The sequence below is a fragment of the Myotis daubentonii genome, chromosome 13 (assembly GCF_963259705.1).
Source record: "Myotis daubentonii chromosome 13, mMyoDau2.1, whole genome shotgun sequence".
Lineage (NCBI taxonomy): Eukaryota > Metazoa > Chordata > Mammalia > Chiroptera > Vespertilionidae > Myotis > Myotis daubentonii.
Window position 1 is genome coordinate 43,943,455 of NC_081852.1, and position 22,473 is coordinate 43,965,927.

General features: G+C 54.3%; 1 protein-coding gene across 1 annotated transcript; it reads right to left on the reverse strand.

Moving 5' to 3' along the window:
• Window positions 1-437: 437 nt before the first annotated feature.
• Window positions 438-21,248, reverse strand: LOXL4 (lysyl oxidase like 4). Its single transcript, XM_059661012.1, has 15 exons — window positions 21,108-21,248; window positions 16,140-16,454; window positions 15,397-15,575; window positions 14,103-14,308; window positions 12,725-12,763; window positions 12,361-12,580; window positions 11,397-11,580; window positions 11,064-11,218; window positions 10,192-10,359; window positions 8,972-9,134; window positions 6,508-6,751; window positions 5,292-5,407; window positions 4,263-4,399; window positions 3,755-3,866; window positions 438-1,709 (listed from the first exon to the last, which is right to left on the reverse strand). Exons 2-15 carry the CDS (start codon window positions 16,420-16,422, stop codon window positions 1,639-1,641), a joined length of 2,277 nt encoding a protein of 758 aa, XP_059516995.1. The 5' UTR covers window positions 16,423-16,454; window positions 21,108-21,248; the 3' UTR covers window positions 438-1,638.
• Between the last annotated feature and the right edge of the window lie 1,225 nt (window positions 21,249-22,473).

The following is a 22,473-nucleotide window of genomic DNA, read 5'->3' on the forward strand; positions in this document are numbered from 1 at the left end:
CTTAATGAAGGAGATGAGGGTGTTGGAAAGAGAGAAGGTAGGGAAGGAAGAAAGCATGTCTTTGTATTCATAGAGTGTACCCCAGAGCATGTCCCTTTTTACTCCCTCAGGAGGGGTGGCACTCACGATATGGGGAGGGGGGAGCAAGAGTGGGACACACTATTGTAAATCTGCAACCATTTATTTAGACACTGCAGCCTCAGTTATAAAAGTTTACAGTCCCTGGACTTGACCTTCTTGCCGCCTACCTTTCATCCCTTAACCTTTCTAACCCATGTTTCAGCACTGAGCCTGGGGAGGGAATTGGGAAGCAGACAGTAGGCTGATATCCGATCAGAGAAATGTAGTGGGGCTGTTGTGTGCCCTGTGCAGCCTGATCATCAGCTCAGTAGGAGTGAAGTTGGAGCACTGGGAACTGCAAAGAATCACAGTCAGCCTTGTCTTTGTAACAGTCAATAGTGAAAAACCTTTATTGGCACTGGGCTGTCAGACCTGTAAGGATCATCTTTTAAGTGTATCTAAGTGGAGGAAAGATTAAGAATCATGTCCAAGAAGACCCTGGGATTTTATACTACCTGAGCAAGAGCATATTGTAGCTACATCAAGAAGGGATGGTGGCCTTTCCTAGATTTAGTCTTAATCTAGGTATAGGGTTAACTAAAATGTTCCCTCATAGTCTCCTCTCCCCCACTCTACCAGACCTGTCTTCTTATTCCTACAGAGATGAGTGGCTTATTTGACTGATGCTCTTTCCATTGCAAAAACATATCCAATGCAAAGTTCACTTCAGAAACTTGGTTGAGACCTGAAATTTAGGCCATTCCTGAGATGCACAGTGATCTTGAGGGGGACATTTTGTTGCCTGCCCAGGTATATGGCACATAGTTTTTCCTTGGCAGACTTTCTGCTTTTTTTCTTTTATTGCTCTGCAGGAAGGCCCTGTCTGGTCACTTCTGCAAATCTTGCCCCTTCTCAAGCACTCAGCAACTGGTGGTGGTGGCCCATCAGGAGATAAGGGGATGCCTGAGGCCTACGCTTCCAGGGATATTAGAAACACCCATATGTACAGTAGGATAAAGGTAAGGGCCCTAAGGAACAGAGCAGGCAGGTGAGTTCTAAATGAGGACAGATCAAGCAAGGCAATGAATTCATAAACTTCTCTGCCAGTTGTGACATTGACACAAATTGTGTTGCTTTGATCTGCTTGCAGAGAGCTAACCCCACCTCCTGTGTATTGCCCCTGTTTCTTCTCCTCCAAGACATGTGCAAAGCACTATTTAAGGTGGGGGGCTGGACCATAGTCCATCCCCAAGGAACTGATTGCTCCTGACCCAGGAACTCAGGGCCAAAATCCAAGAAAGATTGGGTCTCCTTATGCAAGAAGAGCTTAGCTGCACAAAGCCTGGAGAGTCATAGTCCATAGACCAAAGGCCCTTAGGGGACAGGCCTAGAGCCATCCCAAGGGAGCAGTACCATCCTGGTTTGGTGATCTTGCCATCAAAAGGCTTCCTGAGCAATTCTTGGCGCCCCTTGGCACTGGCCCATTTCCCTCTGAGTCAGGGTTCTGTGAAGGGCACGGCTCCAATAAGCTGAGGTATCTGGTGTGTGGGCAGCAGCTGGCAATGTGCAGTGATGGCTTCAGATGAGGTTGTTCCTCAGACGCTGCTCCTGCTCCAGGGAGAGCTCTGCATTGGCTCGGTATGAATCTCCTGTGGGCCAAAGGAAAACAGGTAAGTGACCAACCCACCACAGTCTCATCCTTTCCCTGACAGCTTCACAAACACACAGACATTCTGCTGATCATGCTTTACATCAGGTTGGTCCTGGGCACAGACCCCAATTCATTCTATAGAAAGAGACCCTGACAGGTGTGTGGTTTCAGGGACATTGGGATAAATAGGCTATTGGATGGAAACAGTTGTGCTGGTTACCCTCCTTTGCCTCCTCCAGATTCAGTCTCTACCCTGATTTGTCCTCTCTGTGTCCTGGAGAACTGACCCCTAGATTGCCTCACCCTGGATCTCATCCTCTGGTTTCTGGTTGATTTAGGTCAGTGGAAAGCAACAGCCAGGGATGGAGGGGGTGGAAGGAGAGAAGGGGGGTATTTCTTCCCTTGTTGTGGCAGTGATGGTCTACTGTAACTCCCGGCCAGGTTCTCCCTCATCCACAGCTCTAGCTTTCATCTGGCTCCAGGATACCCTCTCCCCTTCAAGCCAAAAGGTGGATAGTTTTCCACTCTTGGCTTATCCCTGAATGTCTCAATGCCCCTTGTTTCCTTAGTCTTACTTGCACCTCTATAAATAGTCTGTTTATTAAATAACTTCAACTCTCATTCAAGCATGCTGTCTCTTCTGCAGGGACACCTGATCAGAACGGCATTGTTTTTCTTTCCTTCCTCACTGTCCTGTGCCTTGCAGCCTGCTGCCAGCATTGTGGAGGATCTGCTGTCTCCATATGCACAGCGTCAGATTCCAATTCCTGATTCCTCTCACACTCCTGTCTCATTGATTGGCTGCGAAGTTGACTCAGTCACACATATGCAAACCTTAGCTATTTCTTCTTCCTCTTCTCATTGTCTTCCATCTGTTATCAGATATCTTTTGAAACATAAATCTGATGTTTTTGCCCCCTTGACTATAATTTATTCATGGTTCTCAGAAGCCCACTGGATAAAGTCTATTGTATTAGCAGGAACCTTCACAACCCTCTCCAGTCAACCTTAGTGGGTTTGAAGTACAATAGAGAAAGATTCTGAGGTGGTGACTTCCTCACTGTCTTACAGATAAAAAGTGGTTGGAGTTGAATTTGGACTCAGAGAAGCCTTTTATAAAAAAAACCAAATCCTATGCTCCTCCTCATCCTCCTCCTCCTCCCTTCCTTGACTTCTGTCCCTCCTTTGAAACCCAGCTCAAATATCACTTCCTTTGGGTTGTTGCTTTCTGTCTCTGCTTGTTCAACATTTAGTTCATACCAGTTTGGGGTACTCAGTAGTATTGGGGTTATCCATTTGCATGTCTGCTTGCCCTATTTGACAATGAACTGTGCATCTCCTATATATGTTTCTAGTGCCTGGCCGAGTGTTCAACATAGACGGAGGTCTTAGTAAATGTTTGTTAACTGAATGGACAAGTCTGCCTCACCCCACATACTACAAGTGTGGATGTGAACACACAGCCCATAGCAAATACAACCTTTTTAAAACTTTAAGATGGAATTGCTCCCTTTCTTCATAGACAAGTAGAGCAACCACCTCCTTACTCTGCCCCCTGGATCATTGCTTCCTCTGTTGTCTGATACTGCCAATCCCACAACTGCCCTGCGCCCTGTTGTGCATGGTCCCTTTTTGGCAAGCAGTAATCACAGCTGGAGGCAGATCTGAGGGACTTCTACTTTTGCCTGTGAGACAGCTTACGATGGAGGCAACTAATAAAGACCATATGAAAGGGAGGGAAAAATAATGAACTGGAATAGGGAAATCCTGACATGGCTTGAGTAACAGGAAAGACTCTAGGACAGATGGAAACTCATTTACAATCCAAACAGCCTTAGGACAAAGGGATATAGAAAGAAGTAGCTATTGGGTGAGGCTTGATAGTCTGATTAGTTTGTTCTGCAAATCTTCCTGTGAAGACGTCAAATTCAGCTCTGTTCCACACCCAGCCTTTTACACACACCTTCAAGTCACACAGTACATTTGGAGTCTGCCAGCTCCCCAAGCCCAGAGAGGGCTGGTCCCCTAGTGGCTCGCAGTTACCTGTGTGGCAGTTGTGCAGCCAGACCTGGTGCCCATTATATTTGCAACGGCATTGCATCATGTTGTTGGAGAAATCAGACTCTGCCACCTCGTACTTGGGGTTCACAACCACCTGGAGCGAGAGGAGGGGACAGCTGAAAACTGGTGATTTGACTCCTGAGTTGCTAGTGACTGGAATAATCCTTTACATTTTGTGTAGTTCTACAAAGCATGTTTATAGTCTTTAATTAATCCTCACAGCCACCCAGGAGGTAGACATGAATGTCCCTATTTTACAAATGGGATTGAAAAGTCACAGCTGAGAAGCTGTGACTGCCTGTTGAATCAGGACTCAAACCCAGGCCCTCCGGATCCTCAGTCAGTGTTCTTTCCCCTGCAGCACACACGGCCCCTTCGAGGCCAGACCTGTGGGAGACTTTGACCTTATGATACTCTTTTAACTCAGGGAAGCTTTTGGAACATCTGGAGGAAATGGACTTCCTGTGGGGAGTCCCATGAGCCCCCTTACCTGAAAAATGTAGTCCCCGGGCCCCACGTCTGTGATATCCACCCACTGGCAGTCAATGTCATGCCGGTAGGTGTCCCAGCAGCCAACGGTCACTCCCTGTTCTCCAAAGTTGGCACATGCGTAGCGCCGCTGCAGTCCTGTAAGGAAGGGTACTGCGTTATTGAGGCACGGGTTTAGGCATTTGGGACTACGCACTCTGCTAGGTCTTTCACATACTTTATCATATAGTCTCACACCAGCCTTACCAAGCAGGTCTTACATGCAGTCAGATTAACCTGCCTCAGTATCAGCAGAGATCCGGCACTGCAACAAACCCCATCTGTGACAGGTTCTTCCTTTGGATGCTCTAGTCCAGTGGTTCTCAACCTTCTGGCCCTTTAAATACAGTTCCTCATGTTGTGACCCAACCATAAAATTATTTTCGTTGCTACTTCATAACTGTAATGTTGCTACTGTTATGAATCGTAATGTAAATATCTGGTATGCAGGATGGTCTTAGGCGACCCCTGTGAAAGGGTCGTTCGACCGCCAAAGGGGTCGCGACCCACAGGTTGAGAACCGCTGCTCTAGTGGAAAGCCTTTTTGGCCTAGGAAATGTGGTTGGAAGATTCCAGCTCTACTGAGCTATATTTGTCCCTCCGTCCATCCAGCCCTCAGGAGCCAGTGTTTACCATGCCTTTTCCTAAGGGCTAGGAATTGTGGGTATGCAAATAGGAATCAGACAATCCATGCCCTCAAAGAATTTAGCAGAGATGAGACAGGTCTGCAACTATTATCTGAAATAAGAAAGTGTTAAGTATTTTAAAGCTGGTACAAAGTGTGGGGTGGGAATGCAGAGGAAGTAGAGACCTTCCACCTAAGATTTCAGAAGGTAGGGAATCGATCATTTTGAAATGCCTTGCGGGCTGACAGTTGCCAAGCCAGAGTCCCCAGGTGCCAGGGGCTATTGAGCAGGGCAGAGGGGAACCTGACCCCAGGAAGGGTGATGACTATAACAGGAAGCGGATATGCTGACAGGAAGCCACATACCTGCAGGGCAATTTGTGTCCTCCAGACAGAAGCTGGCCTTGTGCCCCTCAGCCACCTTGGAGCCATTGAGAGTGAGTAGGTCATAGTGGGTGAAGACCTCAATGCTGTGGTAATGCCTGCGGAAGGGGCAGAGCTGTCAGTCTAGCAGCAACAGAAGAGGGTCCTCTCTGGAGAAGTTGGCAGGGAAGGTTGAGGACTAGGCCCCATCATTACCCAGAGGAGAATGTTATAATAGCAGGGCAGTGCCCTTCTCCCAAACCCGAGATTAGTGACATATGGCCTACCCTCTTGGCTCCCCTGCCCAGCAGCGAGGCACAGCTGCCCCATTACCTAGGGTCTTACCCCGGTGAGAAGTGAAGTGTCTGCCCTGGTGGCCTCCACAGGCCAGGCCTGGCTTCAAGGCCTGATCGGAGGTGGAAGGAAGGGGCACTTCTAGGGGACCAGCCTAGGAGCTGAGCTGCTGAGAGGGTGCTTACTGTGCTCCCTGTCAGCCTGGGAAATTGCTACCATTGTTTCCAATCCAGTTCTAATGACAGCTCTCCACGCTGTAAGGAAGGGAGCTTATTATCTCGCAAGGCCAAGTCCGAGTGGCTGCCCATTCCTCTCAGCGTTCCCCACCCACGGCCCTGTCCTAAAGAAAAAAAGCCACTTTTCCATTCTGCTTTGTCACAGGCATTGTCTCTCCTCCTGTCGGGGCTGGGGACTCCTGATAGGAAAGAATGTTCATTGTCTCCTTTTAGCTCTTCTTTCGGGACCTTGCTTTGCTGCTGCAGAAACCAGCAAGCTTTTCCTGCAGAGCCAGCATCCTGAATGGGATGTCTATTTTGGGTCTGCAGGTTTCTAGGAGTTCCCACTTCACATGGCTTTTAAAGACAAGGCCTCAGGTCCCACATAGAAAAATTGTCTAATATCATCCTAACAGAGACCAGCCCTGGTGGCAGTAGTGGCTCTGTTGGATGTTACTGTGGGAAATGGACCCCATGAGCACCATCAACATGGGCACATCCAGGGTTGGCGAGAGCAATGGAGAGGGTGAGCTGATGTTGCTGGGATTCCCTATCGCCTCCTGGAGGCAAGGGCAGTAAGGCCTCTAGGAAGGAGGCTCTTACCCAGAGCGCGCACCCCTCCCAGGAAAGTGTGCCTGAGGCCAGGCAGGCTTGGCCCCCTGGCCCCTGCTCTTTGTCCCTGTAGAGTCATGGCACGGGCGGTCACTAACATGTGGCACTGGTGCCAAATCCAGCTGTGGCGGCCTGTCTTGGGACGGAAGTCAGCCCGGCCCAGGTTGAAGATCTGTGAGGAGAAGCGCAACAGGCGCCGGTGTCCGTAGGGCCAGTCCATGTGGTCAGCAGACTTGGAGAGGCAGTTCTCTTCATGGGCGCAGTAGAGCTGGCTGAGTGGGCGGTCCTCCAAGTAGGCCGTCTCCTGCACTAGCTGGGCGTTCATCACAAGGTCTGGAGCACCTGGACCGCAGAGGGCATGTGGGGATGCACAGGTTGGAAGGCAGCTGTTTGGGCTCCCTTGGTAGGCTTGCCCCCAGACTAAGCTCTTTTGGGGACCCCAGAAGGGTAGGGTGGTTTAGGAGTCAGGAGATGTGAGTTCTAGTCACAAAGGAACAATCTATTGCCCTAACCCTGGAGGCAGTTACAGTGTCAAGGTTAAGCTTGCTGGCTTTGGGACCAGGCCGCCTAGGTTCATGTTTTGGCTTAATTTCTGGCTACACCATTAACTAGCTCTGTGAATTGCTTAACCTTTTTGTTTCTCATTTTCCTCATCTGGAAGACGAGGATAATCGATATTAATGCCATAATACCTGTAAGGTGCTTAGATCATTGGGCTGCGATAGGCATGTAATTGATGTAAGCTAGTATTTCTTTTGTAAAATGCTTCTCAGCCTGTCTGCCTTTGTGTCGCTTAGCTCCGATAACCTCTCAGTAAGCACTGCTTGGTTACCTCCGCTCAGTCACTCTCTCTGGGACTCAGTTCCTTCAGTGTAAGGGTTGGGGGAGGGGAAGGGGGGGCAATTGGGAGGGTTAATCTCCAAGCCTGCTCCTGATCTACCATTCTGGTTCATTCTGCTGCAGTTCCTAGGCCTGCGCCTTCTCCACAATCTCTGTTCTAACCTGATCGCTCCCATGGGTGTTCATACCAGGGCATCCTATGCGTTCTCCTCTGAGGCATCATGGCCATTTCTGGTGCTTTTCTGTGCATAAAAGTTCAACGTGCTGGAGCCTGTCTTGATAAACTGCTCAGTGCCTCTCCCGCTCCCTTCCTGCCACAGCGGCTCTTACCCTCCTGGGAAGCCACATGCCTCCTCTCATTGCTGTCCCTTCTCGTGTGACAACACAGATGTGGAGATCCACAGCTGTTGCCATGTAACATCAAGAGAGAAAAGTTGCCTGTTCTCAGTGCTTGTCGTGCAAAAACAGGGTTCCAGTTCAGATTTTTGGCAGAGGCATCATATGGGTGAGCCTGTGCGCTGGCTACCCCGCGATGGAAACACGCCCTGAGGCTGGGAGTGGGGAAATGGCTGGGTGGCTATATGATGCCTGTGCTAGCACTAAAAATGCACTGGAAATTCCTGGGGTATGTTTTGGAGAGAGCCAGGGTGTGTCCCAAAGGAAAGAGAGAGAGCTTTCAGAGAGAATGAGAAGAGAGAGCAAAGGAAAGAAAGAAATGAGAAAAATCACAGCGGACTAATAGGGTGGCCACAGAGGCAGCAGGAGGCTGTGCTAAGCTATTGTGAAGCGTCGAGTGTGTTCAGGAGCAGAGCTGCCATTCCCAGGAAGGGGAGTGAGTGGGGAGCAGGCCCCCAATGTGCCGTGAGCCTTGGTGTAGGCTCACCCTGGTGTCCCATCACCCTGCAGGGCAGGGTGTGCTGTTAGGCCCAGTGTTCTTCCAGGTTCACTGGACAGAGAAAGCCCCAAAGCTCACTGACAAGGTTAAGGACGTCTTGGCATTGAAGCCACTTGGGTTGGTGCCAGCCTCTGGCCTTTGGACTAGATATATGTAGTTATCCTGGCACAGACCCGGTCGGCAGATGTCAAACAGATGCTGCCGCCCCCGGAATCAGTGTGTGGGACAGACTGATGCCTGAGAATGGCCTTGGCCTGTAGCCTTTTGGGGGAATCCCAGAGCTCAGGAGAACACACAGGGAGTCTGAGGCCCACACGTCCGCACATTATGTACCCTCCACAACAGCTTTCAAACTTTCCCCTTACTACAAACCGCAGTAAGAAATATATGTCATGCCATTAGTACACATATACGTAATTCCAAGAAAAAATACTGCCCTTACTAAATGTAACTCATGCTGTGGTTTTCTATTCTGTTTCTGTTTCTTTTTTAACTGTTAGTCATGATATGAACATTGGAAAACACTGTTGTATATCCTTATATTTTCACACATTCTCTGTTTTAATTCTCACAATGACTCCATGGAATGGGCTGGGCAGAGTTGGCCACCCTGTGTGAACTGACTTGGCCACACACAGCTGATAACTGGCAGAGCTGGTGCTCCAAGTCCAGCCCTCCTTCCACTCCCACCCTGCTGACCTGGAGCTGGGACCTACCCTGATAGCACCCAGCCTCAGAGCCGTCCCTGAGGGAGGGAGGTGTAGGCTTGCTTTGGGGGGAGCCAGGCCTGCCTGCCCCACGGCCCCATGGGCCCTCTCGTTACTCACTGTCTGTGCAGGAGACTCCCGCTGAGCCGCGCCCCGTGCTGTGGGGGCAGTGCACTGGTCCGTGCCTTTGACACTGCTGCAGGGCCAGCTCTGTGCCTGAGCAGCGCACCCCGCTCATCACCACTTCTTCGGCCCCCGCTGTCCCCTGCCAGTACCAGGTGTCCTAAGAAAACAGCCAGCATCACCCAGTCAGGGTTGAGAGGTACCTTTGGAGTCATCTGACTCCCATCTATGGCTTGGACCTGTCAGAACACCCCCACCATGCCGTGCCCAGCCTCAGCCTGGAAACCTTTAGTGATGGAGCAGCCCATGCCACTTTGGACCCCTCTGATAATAGCCATTTCTTCCATGTAGTGAGGCAGAAATACATTGTTTGCGGCTTCCACATCCCATGGCCCTGCTCCCATCCCTCTCCCACCTGGCAGCCCTCCGCTCTTTGAAGAGGAGGGTCCTGTTCCCTTCCTGCCCGCCCAGGCGGCCTGGCCCAGTTCCCAGCCCCAGATGGTCGGCTGTGCTCAGGGTTGGCCCTGGTTTGCCAGGTGAGGTGTGCCCAGCATGCCCGGTAGCCAGCACAGTGCAGTTGAAGAGGTTTGCCCGTTGCAGTTAAAGCCTCTTGACTTTGTTGCCTTGATACCTTTTGACTCTATCCACTTGTTTCTACCAGGACTGCCACTTGCCTGGTCCAGCCAGCATCATTTCTCACCTGGGCTACGGCAACACTGTTTCCTGAGCATGTTTCCCTGTAGTCACATTAGTCCCCACCCCAGCTGTTTGCCAAAGAGCAAGGAAGAAATCCTTTAAAAATCTGCACTGCAAGCTTTGAATGGTCTTGCCCCTGCCTCCTCCACCCTCACCCTTCACATCACTCGCCCTACTAGCCACACCCGCTCCCTGATTTCCGCTGCAGAGAGGAGCTTCCTCTGGCCACAGGACTTTGCATGGGCTGTTTATTCCTCTCCAGCTCGTCGGCCTAACTTCTGTTTGTCTTTCTGCGGACACAATCATGTGCCTGGTGTGTGAACGTTGTGTTAATGACTGTCTCCCTCCCTGGGCTGACTGCTCTATGAGGAAGGATCTGTCTTCACCACAGCATCCCCAGCACCCAGCATTACATTGGCCCAGTTTCACTCAGTAATTAATTGTTGAATGAATGAATGGATGGATGGATGGATGGTTAGTAGCTTTAGCACAGGAAGTTTGGGAGCAAGACAGGGACCTACCTTGATAGCATGGCTGGCAAAACCCAGGCCGAGCTGTCGGCAGGTCACCATGGCTTCGGTGAGCCCCCAGTGGTCACTGCACACGGTCCCCCAGCGTCGGACCCCATTCACCTCCACCTGCACCTCCACCACACCCTCCTCGGGGTTGCGCCCGCCAGCCAAGCGCACCTGCGATGGTCAGAGGTGTGTGAGAAGCAGGGTGGCCTCAGGAGGGGGAGCTCGGGATTTGCAGGCCAGCTCGCTGTGCTGCCCTGACATGACACTTCCCTCTCTGGGTTCGCCCTAATGTCCCTGTCTGCTCGAGAAATATGACTCAAGTGCCTGTTCCCGTGGCTCCTTTTCCAGTACTTGCCCTCCTCCTATCTGAAATCCTACCATTAATGGCGACTCGCCAATTGCTGAGGATTTCATATCAACCATCCCATTCACAGTGACCCTGTGAGACAGTTACCCATTTTACAGAAGAGAGAACCAAGGTCAGAGACTCAGAGACTTACCCACTGTCCACATTAGCATGACAGTGAACTCTGATCATCCTGGAAGCCTCCCAGTGCCACTCCCCAGCTGACAGCACTGCAGCTCTCTGCCCTCTGCACCTTTCACCTCAACTTTACAGGGATCCAGAGAGAGTGTAATGGGAGGGGACAGCCACCTAGAGTTCCCGCTGTCCTGAGGGGCTGTGGGCCAGGCCAGGGCAGACTCGGGAGAGGCGAGGCTCTCTAGGCTGGCTCCCAGGCAAGGCCAGCTGGGCCCAAAGCAGGAGCACTAGCTGCCTCTCACCAACCCCTCCCCCTGGCTCCATGCGGCGTCCTGGGGCTATCTGAGGGCTTCCCCAGTCCCCAGCCCGAGGCCATGCCCAGGCCTGAGCTCACCTGGTTCTGGAAGCCCATGTTTGGGACATTGCACCTGACAGCAGCATCATTCTCATGTTGACAACCATTAGGGGACCCGTCCAGGGCGGGGCATTCACTGAGGGCCCGCTCAGACCCCTTGCAGCGCACCTCACTCATGTGGATGAGCCCCAGCCCTACAGAGGGAGGGAGAGAAATGCCACTGAGGCTCCACCTCTGCAGCCCCACAGCTGTGGCTTCCCCACCACAGAGGGGGGGAGTTTCTGTCCTGGGCCCGGGCACCCCAGGACCACCAAGGAATGGACCAGTAGCACCTCCAGGCCCCACCCCCCCACCCCAGACCTCCTCGCTCACCTTGGCCCATCTGGGCCCCAAAGAGGACCTCCCGAGCAGAGCCGAAGCCAAGCTGGCGGCACAGGACGCTGGCGGAGATGAGGTTCCACCCGTGGTCACAGACTGTACCCCACTGGCGGTTCTTGAGCACTTCCACCCGGCCCTCGCCCACCTGGGCCCCGGAGCGGAGGCGCACCCTTGGCTCCTGCTGGGCAAAGCAGCTTCAGGGAGGGCGAAGGAGGAGGGACGGGCTGAGCCCGATAAGCCGGGCAGAGACACTGACTGCCCATAACTCTTACCTCGAATAAGCTGTTTTCCTCAACCTCCCTAGGAGCCACCACGATATGACAGTAAGAACATAGTCCGGCTCTGAGGAAAGGGCCTTAGGAGCGGGTCCCTGCGCTTCACAGCCCTGCCACCTGGTCACCAGGCCATCCCTGCCTCGCGCCAGCCTCTGCTTCTGTGTCCTTTGGGGCCGAACTAGATCAACGCTTCCCAAAGGGATCCGTGGAGTGGTTTTAGAGACATGCAGGGACATGGCATTAATTAAACTGTCTCACAGAGTGGGGAAGCTATTTCCGTTGTGATTCTCTTCCCCTCCTTCCTTTCATCCGGAGACCACCTCCTGGGTGCTGCCCTGCCCTGTCTGTACCACCTCACCAGCACTTGCTCGTTGCTTTTTATAACAAAGGGCCAGGCTCAGGTTCAATATGGGATATAGCTACAATGTAATTACTGTTTTTATGGTTACCTTCTATTCATAGCAGGTGATGTCAGTCTTCCATTTATGGTAGGGTTATAAACGGTCCCTTTTAAATACATCCAGGGTACCACCACTCTGTGCACCGATACCTCCTTGATAGGGGATAGGGGCCGCTGTCCCTCCTCCTGCCTGTCCTGGACTTCTCACCCGTCCTTCCCAAAGGCAGGGTGCTGCTGAAAGGGGCCTGTGCCTCCCTGCCGGGTGCAGGCACCCGGGACCCACCTCTGCCCGGGACTCCTTGCGTCCAGGCTTGGCCTTCAGAGGGCGGAAGCGGGGCCCTGCCACACAGCTGACCACAGCGTGCATGCCACCCAGGCAGGCCGGCCGCGGCTTGCCCCGAGCTGGCGCCACCTGCACCTGGCAGCTGGCTATGTGGGGCTCCGTCCCCAGGCAGTTGACCCGGTGGATCCAGAAGGAATTCTTCTGGGCCAAGCTCTTCAGCCTGGAAGACAGGGAGACTGCGGGTGGGGGAGGGGTTGAGGGAAGCTCAGGACTCAGGAAGGCAAGACATTGGGGAGCAGGGAGGGGAGGGAGGCCCTTCCTGTCACACCCCTCTGCCACCCTTCCCCAAGGGTACACTCCTCACCTAAACCTGGGATCCCTCATCTTCGAATCCCAGACTTTCCTGGAGGAGAGAAAACAGTGGGGAGTGGAGTGGGTGTAGAAGTCCTACCCGTCACCCTGGCTCCTCCCAGTTGTCCCTGAGTCTGCACCAGGCTTCACAGTTTGGAAACTCGCCCACGGGTCCTATCTCAGCGCTGAGCTTCACAGCAGCCCTGAGAGGCGACCACCTCACAGATATCCATGACCTCCATTTATAGGGAAGGAAAGCAGGGCCCAGCATGCTCTCTTGATGTGTCGATCCCAACGTGGGGTCTCTGTTGCACTGGGTGTCCCCCGGGGCAGGCAGCTCCCAGCTCGCCCTTTTCCCATGCCAGATAGAGGGGCGCCTTTAGGAGCACCCTGAAAAAAGGGACCCAGGGAAGAGGTCCTCTGGGGACAGGTGGAGGTTGAAGGCCTTGCTGGTGGCGGCTGCCCACCCAGAGGCTATAATCAGGGCTGCCCTCCTCATGGGTGGTAAGCAAGTCAGCCAGGCCCAGATGTGCAATTACTAGGTGGTGGGGAGTCAGGGGCCCCCACGTCAGTCACCCCCAAGGCTGGAATCGAGTGGGTCCTCAGGACCAGGGTCATCTAAGTCAGAGTCACAGGACAGAGCGACTAAAAGTGGTTGGGGACGGCAAGGGTGGGTGGCTCAGCTGTGCTGTGGGAGATTCCTCCCCTGAGAGGAACAGTCTTCACTCCACAGAGCTGGGAGAGCTGCCTGGCCCGCAGACAGGCTGATGCAATCCTGCGACAGCTGTCACGTTTCTGACAGAGGATTTTATGTCTGTGCTCCACCCCACGCCTTGCTCACACACAACCCAGCTGAGGCCTGGCTTGGATGAGAGTTGAGGAAATTCACTGGGCAAAGGTGAGACAGTTCCTTGCAGGTTGGATAGCTGAGGCTCAGGTGCCCTGCCTAGGCCCCACCGCTAGGTAGGCAGAGCTGAGACCAGAACTCAAATCGTCTGTCCTTGCGGGCAGCATTGTAAGGCTCTTCAGTAAAGTCTACTTTGTAAATCGGGGACACACTTTTACATCCCATTGTTTTTATGTGGGAGTGTTCTGTGCTGTTCTTTGTATCGGTTAGTTTCTGACTTTCTAGGCATCTCCCAACGTTCACCCTCACCTTCCTCTTAATTATTCTGTGGGATCCATCACCCAGGAGATCCAGGAACATTCCTCATTTGGGCCTGTTTCCCTCCCAGTTCCCACACCCACTGCATGACCTGCCATAGACACACCCAACCCTGCCAACCTCACGGACCTCTGCCAGGTCCCACGTGTGTCACACGCACGCACTCACACATGCCCCTGCCCCGCAAGCGCGCCTCCCCCGCACACTCCCCCAGCTGACCTCCTACCTGTAGTAGTGACTGTTGACAGGCACCTCACTGGGGAAGCCCAGCATCCCGCACACCACCTTGCTGTTGTTCCTGGTCCAGCCCTGGTCACACACCTGCCGCCAGTGGCCCTCGTACTTCACCTCCACGGCTCCCTCGGTCACCGGGCTCTGCCGCTTGGCACTGGCAAGGATGGGCTTGAGCCGCACCTCCTCCAGCCGCCGGCCCTGCAGGGTGCATGGGCACCGTGGGCTGGGATTCCTGCCCCGCTGAGCCCGCTGCAGGTCCTCGTTGGGGGAGTTGGGGCTCAGAGCGCTTAGAGATCACAGCCCCCTCACAGGACAGGCTGGGAAACTGAGGCCCAGACTGGGGGGTGGGGCGGGCATTCGTCCAAGGCCACGTGGTGAGCATGAGGCAGAACCTTGGTGTGTGTAGGGTCCTTTCCTCACTCTAGGGCATTGGTTCTCAACCTTCTGGCCCTTTAAATACAGTTCCTCATGTTGTGACCCAACCATAAAATTATTTTCGTTGCTACTTCATAACTGTCATGTTGCTACTGTTGTGAATCGTAATGTAAATATCTGATATGCAGGATGGTCTTAGGTGATCCCTGTGAAAGGGTCGTTTGACCGCCAAAGGGGTTGCGACCCACAGGTTGAGAACCGCTGCTCTAGAGGGAAGCAGGCAGGTCTGCACCCTCCCTGGGGTCAGGATGGGAGCTCTTGGAATTGGGGGGGTTCCACCAGGCATAGAAGAGCTTTCCTACTCCACTAGGGAGATCTGAGGATGGCCAGACCTTGAGACAGCCAACAGGATCCTTTGGCCCAGGAGACCCCCACCTTAGCCCCGGGGTGACTTAGGCCATGGCGAGCCCCCATCCTGGCCTGAAGCATGTAGTGGGCCAGGCCCTCTGGCAGTGGATGGTAGGAGCCTGGACCTGCCCTGCCTGCTCCTGTTTGACTTGGGCTGTTTTTAGCTCGGGGTTGTTTGTGCCGGGAAGAGGCAGCAATTGTGGCCAGGCCTTGTGGGTGAGGCAGCCCCTTGCCCCGCTGCCGCCTCCCTTATGGGGAGCAGCTTCAGTGATTCCCAGCAGGCCCAGCCTCTGGTTCCCTGGCCTGCCTCCCCCCCCACCCCCCCAACCCCTCCGGCCCCAAGCTGGGACCCTCTGTCCATGCACCAACAGGAGTCGGGGCCAGGATGCTTCTCAGCCAGGTTCTGCTCTCTTTCCCCTTCCTCCTCCAGGTTCATTACCAGGAGGCTCCCTGTCCCCTGACCCAATGCTTGGCTCAGGCCAGGGCCTGAAAAGCCTCCTCACCTGGGGCCCTAGGGCATTGGAGACTCTCTCAGAAAGGTAGCCGCGCTGGCGCTGGGGTTGGCACACCACCCCGACGTCCTCTGAGTGGCTGCAGTCACTGACACCCCAGCCATTAGACCCGCACTGGCCCAGGGAGCTTTCTGTGCCCACACAGCGCACATTGTCCAGCCAGATGGGTCCTGAGGGGGAGGGGACAGACAGGTGAGGCTCAGGGGCAAGCACAGAGAGACAGGTCATGAGTTGTGCCTCCTGGATAGTCATAAACTTTCCTCTTAAACTCTGAGCAGAAAGTGGGGTGGAGAGAGGAGAGGATTTGGTTCTCCTGGGATTTATTTATAACCTGCTTACTGCCTCCTCTTGGCATCAGGTTCTGTAGAATCTTTTTGGAAAACGCCAGATCGATCTAGTAATTAGATTAACCTGTTCACCCATTCATCCATCAATCTAGTCATGCAACAACATTTGTTAAGCACCCACTGTGTGCCAATCACTATGTTCAAGGAAGTTAGTTGAGGGGCTGTGATCATGGCAAGAGTGGTGGCCTCACTACAAGCAAAAATGGGAGGTTCAGAGCAGGGGGCACTTCAGCTGAGGCACTCAGGATAGGCCTCATGGAGGAGGTCATTGGCCTGGGAATTAAAGGACAGGGGGGATGTTTTTTTGTAGGAGCCACAGAGAGCCCAGCCCCTGAGAGAAGCCCACTACCATTTCCTTGTCATGTTGCTTGGCAGCTTGTCACTCACCCTCCCCGGGGCCATACTTGGCACTGTGGGCCCAGGTCAGGGCACCCTCAAAGCCCAGCTGGCGGCAGGCTACTGTGGCCTCCTGGAGAGCGAAGTCGTCATCACACACAGTGCCCCACTGGCCCTGGTACTGCACCTCCAGGCGGCCCTCCTCCGGCCTGCTTCCTGGGCCCACCAGCCGCAGCTTCGTGGTACCCGGCGACTGCGACCTGCTGAGAGGGGCCTGGCCCAGGAGCTGGCACAGCAGGAGCAGGGAGAGGGTAGTTGGTGGGGACTGCATCATGGTGACTTCACGGACAGCTGAGGCCAAGGCACCTGGGGAATGAGTAAACAGGACAATGATCACCACCTACCTCTGGCCTCAGGCAGAGACAAAACATGGCAGGGCCCCTCCAAGTGTGTGCATATGTGTGTGTGCATGCATGTGTGTATGCTGGCACTGACTGAGTCTGAGGTTAGTCAATTTGGTTCAAACCCACCACTCATTAGCCATGTGACCTTGAGTTTAACTTTACCGAGTCTCAAACTCCTCCCCTGCAAAGTGGGGATAATAATTCCTATCTTGCACTGTTGTTGTGAGTGTTAAATAAAACACTGTATGTGAAGTGCATAGCACAAGCCTACCACATGGTAAGTGCTCAGTAAACAGTTATTCTTGATACAGTTTTATATGTAAACTAGAGGCCTGGTGCACGAATTCATGCACAGCTGGGGTCCCTCGGCCTGGCTGGTGATTGGGGCCGATTGGGCCAGCCGGCCAGGAGGAGCGACTGCAGGAGGTTGGCCGGCCGCCGGAGGTTGGCTGTGGGAGTGCACTGACCACCAGGGGGCAGCTCCCGGGTTGAGCGTCTACCCCCTGGTGGTCAGTGTGCATTATAGCGACCGGTTGTTTGGTCACTTAGGCTTTTATATATATAGACAGAGGAGGTGACTTACCCTTGGAGTCATGGGAGAGACCCCAAGGACCAGAAATATCTACTCCAGGGGAACTGCCCTCACCTGCCTTTTGACATTCCCAGCACCCTGACCACCCTCACCACAAAAGGCGCATGGGATGCTGGAGCAGAAAGGGTCATTTGAGGGGAGTCTAGGCCTCTACCACTCATTTGCTGTGTGACTTGGGGATGTCTTTTAAACTCTCTAGGCCCTGATCCTTTATTTTGAAAGTGAGGAGGCTGAGCCAATACAGCATGGGGCAAAAGTAGGCTCACAGTTGTTTGTATGGAAAATATACAATAATTAAGAAATAATAATAATACAAGAATAAACTGTGTTTCCCATATTCACAACTCTAAATCTACTTTTGCCCCACCCTGTATTGTCTAGTATCTCCTTGAGCTGGGAAGTCTGTGAAATCCTTATGCCCTTGCTCTAGGTCCAGCTAGGTGCGTGATTTGCACACGGATTCAACAAACATCTGTGGAATACTTGCTTCAAGCCAACTATTAGGTCAGGTGCTGGGACACTGATGTGAAGATGTCAGTGCTACTCCCCGCTCTCATGAAGCCCAGAGAAGAGGAATTAGGGGAGGCTTTCCGAGAAGGGGCAGTTCACCGGGGCCTTGTTAGAGGAATGAGTTCTCCCAGATGGGAAAACTCTGCATTTCAGGTACAGAGAACAGAATGGGTAAAGGAGGGGAGAGGAGAAGAGGTGCAAGAGCAGAGGGGGGGACAGGGTAGAGGGACAGGTTGGGCCAGTAGATCAAGGGCCTTGTGTATCACGAAGGGTTTGTCCTTCATCCCGCAGGAAGTGAGGGACCCTGGGAGGGTTAGGCGGTGACCATCCACCAGAGAGAGGGCTCCTGCCTTCAGGAGGCTGTAAGCAGATGCTCTTTGAGTCCTTAACGGGGATGAGGTTGGGGCTGATCCTCTCTCTCTCATGTGTTAGCAGCCTTGGGCCTGGGACTAGGCTTGGAGAGAAACATCGGGGAGAAGGTTACAGCGGATTAGAGCTGTCAGTGTCTGCAGCCATCAGTGCCAAATTCCTCCATGGCCATGGCCGGGCTCTGCTGCGGATGGGGCCGAGGCTGCCTGGAGCGGTGGATGGAGAAAGTTGGGTTCTTGGCTCCCTGTTCAGGCTTGCACCATAAGAGAACACGTTCTCGGGTGGTGGGGGGGGGGGGAGGCCTGCCACTTTGTTCCCCACAGGCTGGTATTTGCTGAGAATTGCTCATTCCTTGCTGCACCCAGCCCCTCTGCCATCAGCTGCCCAGCCTGCTTTGGCCAGCCCAGGACTGGGTAGAGTGGGCCCTAGAACGAAGCTCCACTAAAAAGGGGAAGGGACTTTGTGTTGTGCCCCTGGTGCCCAGAATAGAGCAGGCATGGAGGTGGCACCCAGGAAATATCCGTGGTTGCATGGATTTGAAGTGGCATAGCTCAGCACTCAAGTGTACAGATGGAGCCAGACTGCCTGTTCTCGCAATCCACCTCTGTCCCTTGGTGTCTGGGTGGTCTTGGGCAAGAGGCTTAGTTTCTCAGAGCCACAGTTTCCTCTCTGTAAAATGGGGATAATAATAGCACCTACCTCGCAGGATTCTTGCCAAGGTTCAATGAATGAATACATCTTGACCCTTAGGTGAGCAAGCTCTCAACTGACACATTAACTGTTAGTAACAGCAACTATAACAGCCGCTATAGCACCATAGTTTGGTTCTAGCTCCTCTTTGGATAAAGAAGGAATGGAGGCCACATCCTAACTTGACAGCAAGTCCCTGGGACCCTTCTTGCAACATCTTCCAGCTTTGCCTCTTCTCCCTCTGAGCCCAGGCTCTCCTCTCTCCACTTCCCAAAGCCCTGTGTTGCCTCCCTCCCTTTCTCACTGCTGAAGTCTCTTCCTGCCCTGCCCCTCCTGTAATTCCTCTCCAGACCTAAACACTGGTTTCTTCACATCACTCCCCACTCAGGAGCCTGGTGGGGCTCCCAGCTGTTTCTGTCACTGCCTGGGATGTTCCCTTTCCCTCCTCCATCACCCCTAAAGGGGAGGTAGGCAGCTAGGGACTGAGCCAAACTGAAGTCACTGTGGGTAGGGGCCTTCCACAGATGATGAGAGAGGATGGGAAGGTGTTAGGACCCAGTGGTCACCATAAGAGACCATGTTCTCGGGGGGGGGGGGTGGGGGGGGAGTCTGGCCTGAGAAAGTAGCCTGCTCGCTATCCGCTATCCCAGGAGTCAGGATGTTCCTCACTCTGCCACCAAAGTGTTATGTGACTTGAGTCAGGCACCTTCCTCTCTCTGAGAGGGGGTGGCCCTAGAGGGTCCCCCTCTGTAGGACATGCTCTGATGGGCTGTGGAGTAGGTTGGGCAGGTCTGCCTGTGGCTGATGTCCCACAGCGTCATGGAGGTCTTATTAGAAGCTGTGGACAGTCCTGGACCAACTGGCTCCCTCCCCTCCGAGGGGACGCCCTAGAGGCAGGGGTGGACTCCTGCTGCAGGACCTGGGTGCAAGGCCAGGGCAGCTCCCTTCCATGAGAGCTGCCCAGGGGAGTCAGGTGCAGGGGGCACCCTCTTCCCTGCCCTCCTGCCACTGCAGGTCCCGCTGCAGCTCTTGCTCGCACCCAACTTGTCTCCTTGAGTTCCCCAATGTGTCCTTCAATTCCCAGCCGCTAAGCCTTGGCTCCCACTGTTCCTTCTACTTGGAGTGGCCTTTCCCTCTACTTCAGCTTGTTAGATTCCTCCAACACCCAGCTCAAAAGCTACCCCTCCATTCAGCCCTCCCAGGCCCCGTCCTCCTAGCACTTGGTGTGTTTGCTTCCTGCCTCCACAGCCAGTATCCACAGTGTCTCCCATAGCTGGTCCTCCAGGGCCGAGCACAGAAAAGAGGACCAGGCTGAGGAGCCTCCCTTAGCGAAGGAAACAGCCTCACACGGCGCCCTTTTCCCAGGGAAGGAAGAGACAGAGTGAGAGGAAGGACGGAGTGGGGGTTAATAATAATTATATAATACAGAGGTATTTATTGAATACTTATCTCCACTCTGCAGATGAGAAGATGAGGCCCAGAGAAGCTAAGTAACTTGCCCAACTAGGTTTCAAACCCAGGCAGCCTATTTCCAGAAGCCAGGCTGGTAGCGTGAGGGATGGAGGTTGGAGGAGGAGGGAGAGAAGGACGGGTGGCAGGGAAATGAATGAAATTCCACCCTGTTCCTGGTTGATTTATGACCTACTGAGGTGTGAGGGCACTGGGGTAGGTGCCAGCACTGAGTGCAAACAAATGACAGACCCAGGACCCTGCCAGCTTGAAGCAGAGAGGCACCTGGTGCAGGTGCCGGGAGGAGGCTCGCACCTGCCCCCCTCGGGAGGACTGGGAATGCCCAGGGGTGCTCAGGAGGTAGCATTAGGGATGCTGCTCTGGTGGGCACCAGCCTTGGGATACTCGACCTCTTTGCAAATGGGGTGGGGCTTCCCCTCTCAGCTCTGACACCTTCCCTGGGATCACGGATTATGGTGACCTGAAGCAGTGCCAGCAAATGGCCTCTGAGCCCTACCTGTCCAGCCATAGCACCTGGGAGTTGAAGCCCTCAGCCCAGGCTGCATTCCCTGCCGGCCCTTCCCCTTCCCTAATCAGCCCTGATCTGGTTAGTTGGAGAGCCTGGCTCTGCCCTGCCCTGCTTCTTAGTCCCCCAGGTCACAGGAGTGACGTCTGAACCTGCCTTGCCCCTTCCCCTGCCTCCTCCCGGGTGAGAAGACAGAGACATGGTTACACTCAGCGCACTCACAAACAAGACACGCAGGCACCCTGAGGCCAGGGCGGGCCTGGGGCCAAGCTTCCGAACTTGGAGACTTCCACTGGAAGCAAAGGAGACTTCCTTTGGCGAGCGACTGGGAGCTAGGCTGCCCCATCCACGGGATCGCCATCCCTCCCAGCTCAGCCTTCAGGAACCCTCAGAGGCTTGCAGACCCACAGAGAGAAGGAAGCAGACAGACAGACAGGACAGCTAGACAGACCCAGGGCCAGGGTCAGGCGGGGGCTCACCAGCTGGAGCGCAGATGGTCCGGGACTGGACTGGGCGGGCGCTGCGGCGAAGCAGCGCTAACGGGCCTCCTGGGGCGCCTGGGGCCCTTTTATCCCGCTGGGCCGCGGGCGCCCCCCACCCTGCGGGCCGCGGAGGAGGCCCCGCCCCCGAGCGGCCCTGGAGGAGGCGGGCGCCCCGCCCCAGGTCCCCCCTCCCGCCCTATGTCCACCCCCCTCCGCCGGGAGACGGGCCAGGGTGGCCAGGTGCCAGCCCGCATAGGTTGTGTCGTGGCCCCACCGGCCTGGGAAATCCCTGGGTGGAGGAGCTGCGGGGGTCGGAGGGGAACTGTTTTCTTTGGAGGGAACTGGCGCTGCTGCAGGACGGCTGGTGGGAGGATCTGAGTCCCGGGGAGGACTGTGCTCATCTGCCAGGAGTGCGAGTGCGTAAGTCCCTGTCTGAGGGGCAGTTTCCTCTGCCAAATCGGGTGATACACCTACCCTTAGAGCTGACCGGGGAATTACATTCAGTGCGTCCGGGTCAGCGTGTTCCTTCCCATGGAAGTGCCTCCTAGTCAGTCCTGGGCTGCTTGGTTATTTCGGGGTGCGGGCAGGGTGCTCGGTTCAGGTGGTCCACATGGTGTGGAGCAGGTGGGCTCTCTTTGGAGTAATAGCAGTCCTCTCCGTTGATTGGTCTCTCAGAGTTTATTGACTACTGCGTGGGCGTCACGGAGGCCTCTGTTCTGCCCATTGTACAGTTGAGAACACTGAGTCCCAAGAGACACGACTTGCTCCCAAGTCACCAGGAGAACTTAAATCCTCCCCTACAACCCCATACAGAGTGGAAGGAGGCAGTCCTGGCCCCTTGACAGGCTCTTGGGGGAGGGTTGTGTGGAGGGTGGGATGGGGAAAGGCTGTGGAATAAAACAAGTAGAAAAGGCTGAAAGCACAGAGTCCCATCAGCTTAGCTGAGCACTCAGATGCCAGTCCCTTTCCTCCAAATTCTCTTCCACAGTCCAGGTCCCTCCCAGTGCCTCAGTACCCCCATCTGTAAAATGGGGCAGAGTGCTCACCTCCCAGCTTCCTCTCTAGGCTCAGATCAGTACAGTCTGGCTCCCCCTCCTCCCCCCACCTTGCCCGAGTGTCTTCCAAAGGCTCATTCATTCAGCAAACCTTTATTGATTTTCTCCTACGTGCTAGACAGGGTGCTGGAGTGCTAGACACTGCAGGGGGGTGGAGGGTGGAGGGGCCTTCCCAGTCTGGTGCGGGAGGCAGATGTGTGAACAAACGCTACCACAGGCAGAGAGTGATAAGAGCTAGGGTGGCAAAGTGGACCTTTTTGATCCCTGGGTGACACACTGACTTAGCTGCCAGAGAGCTGCCATCCACC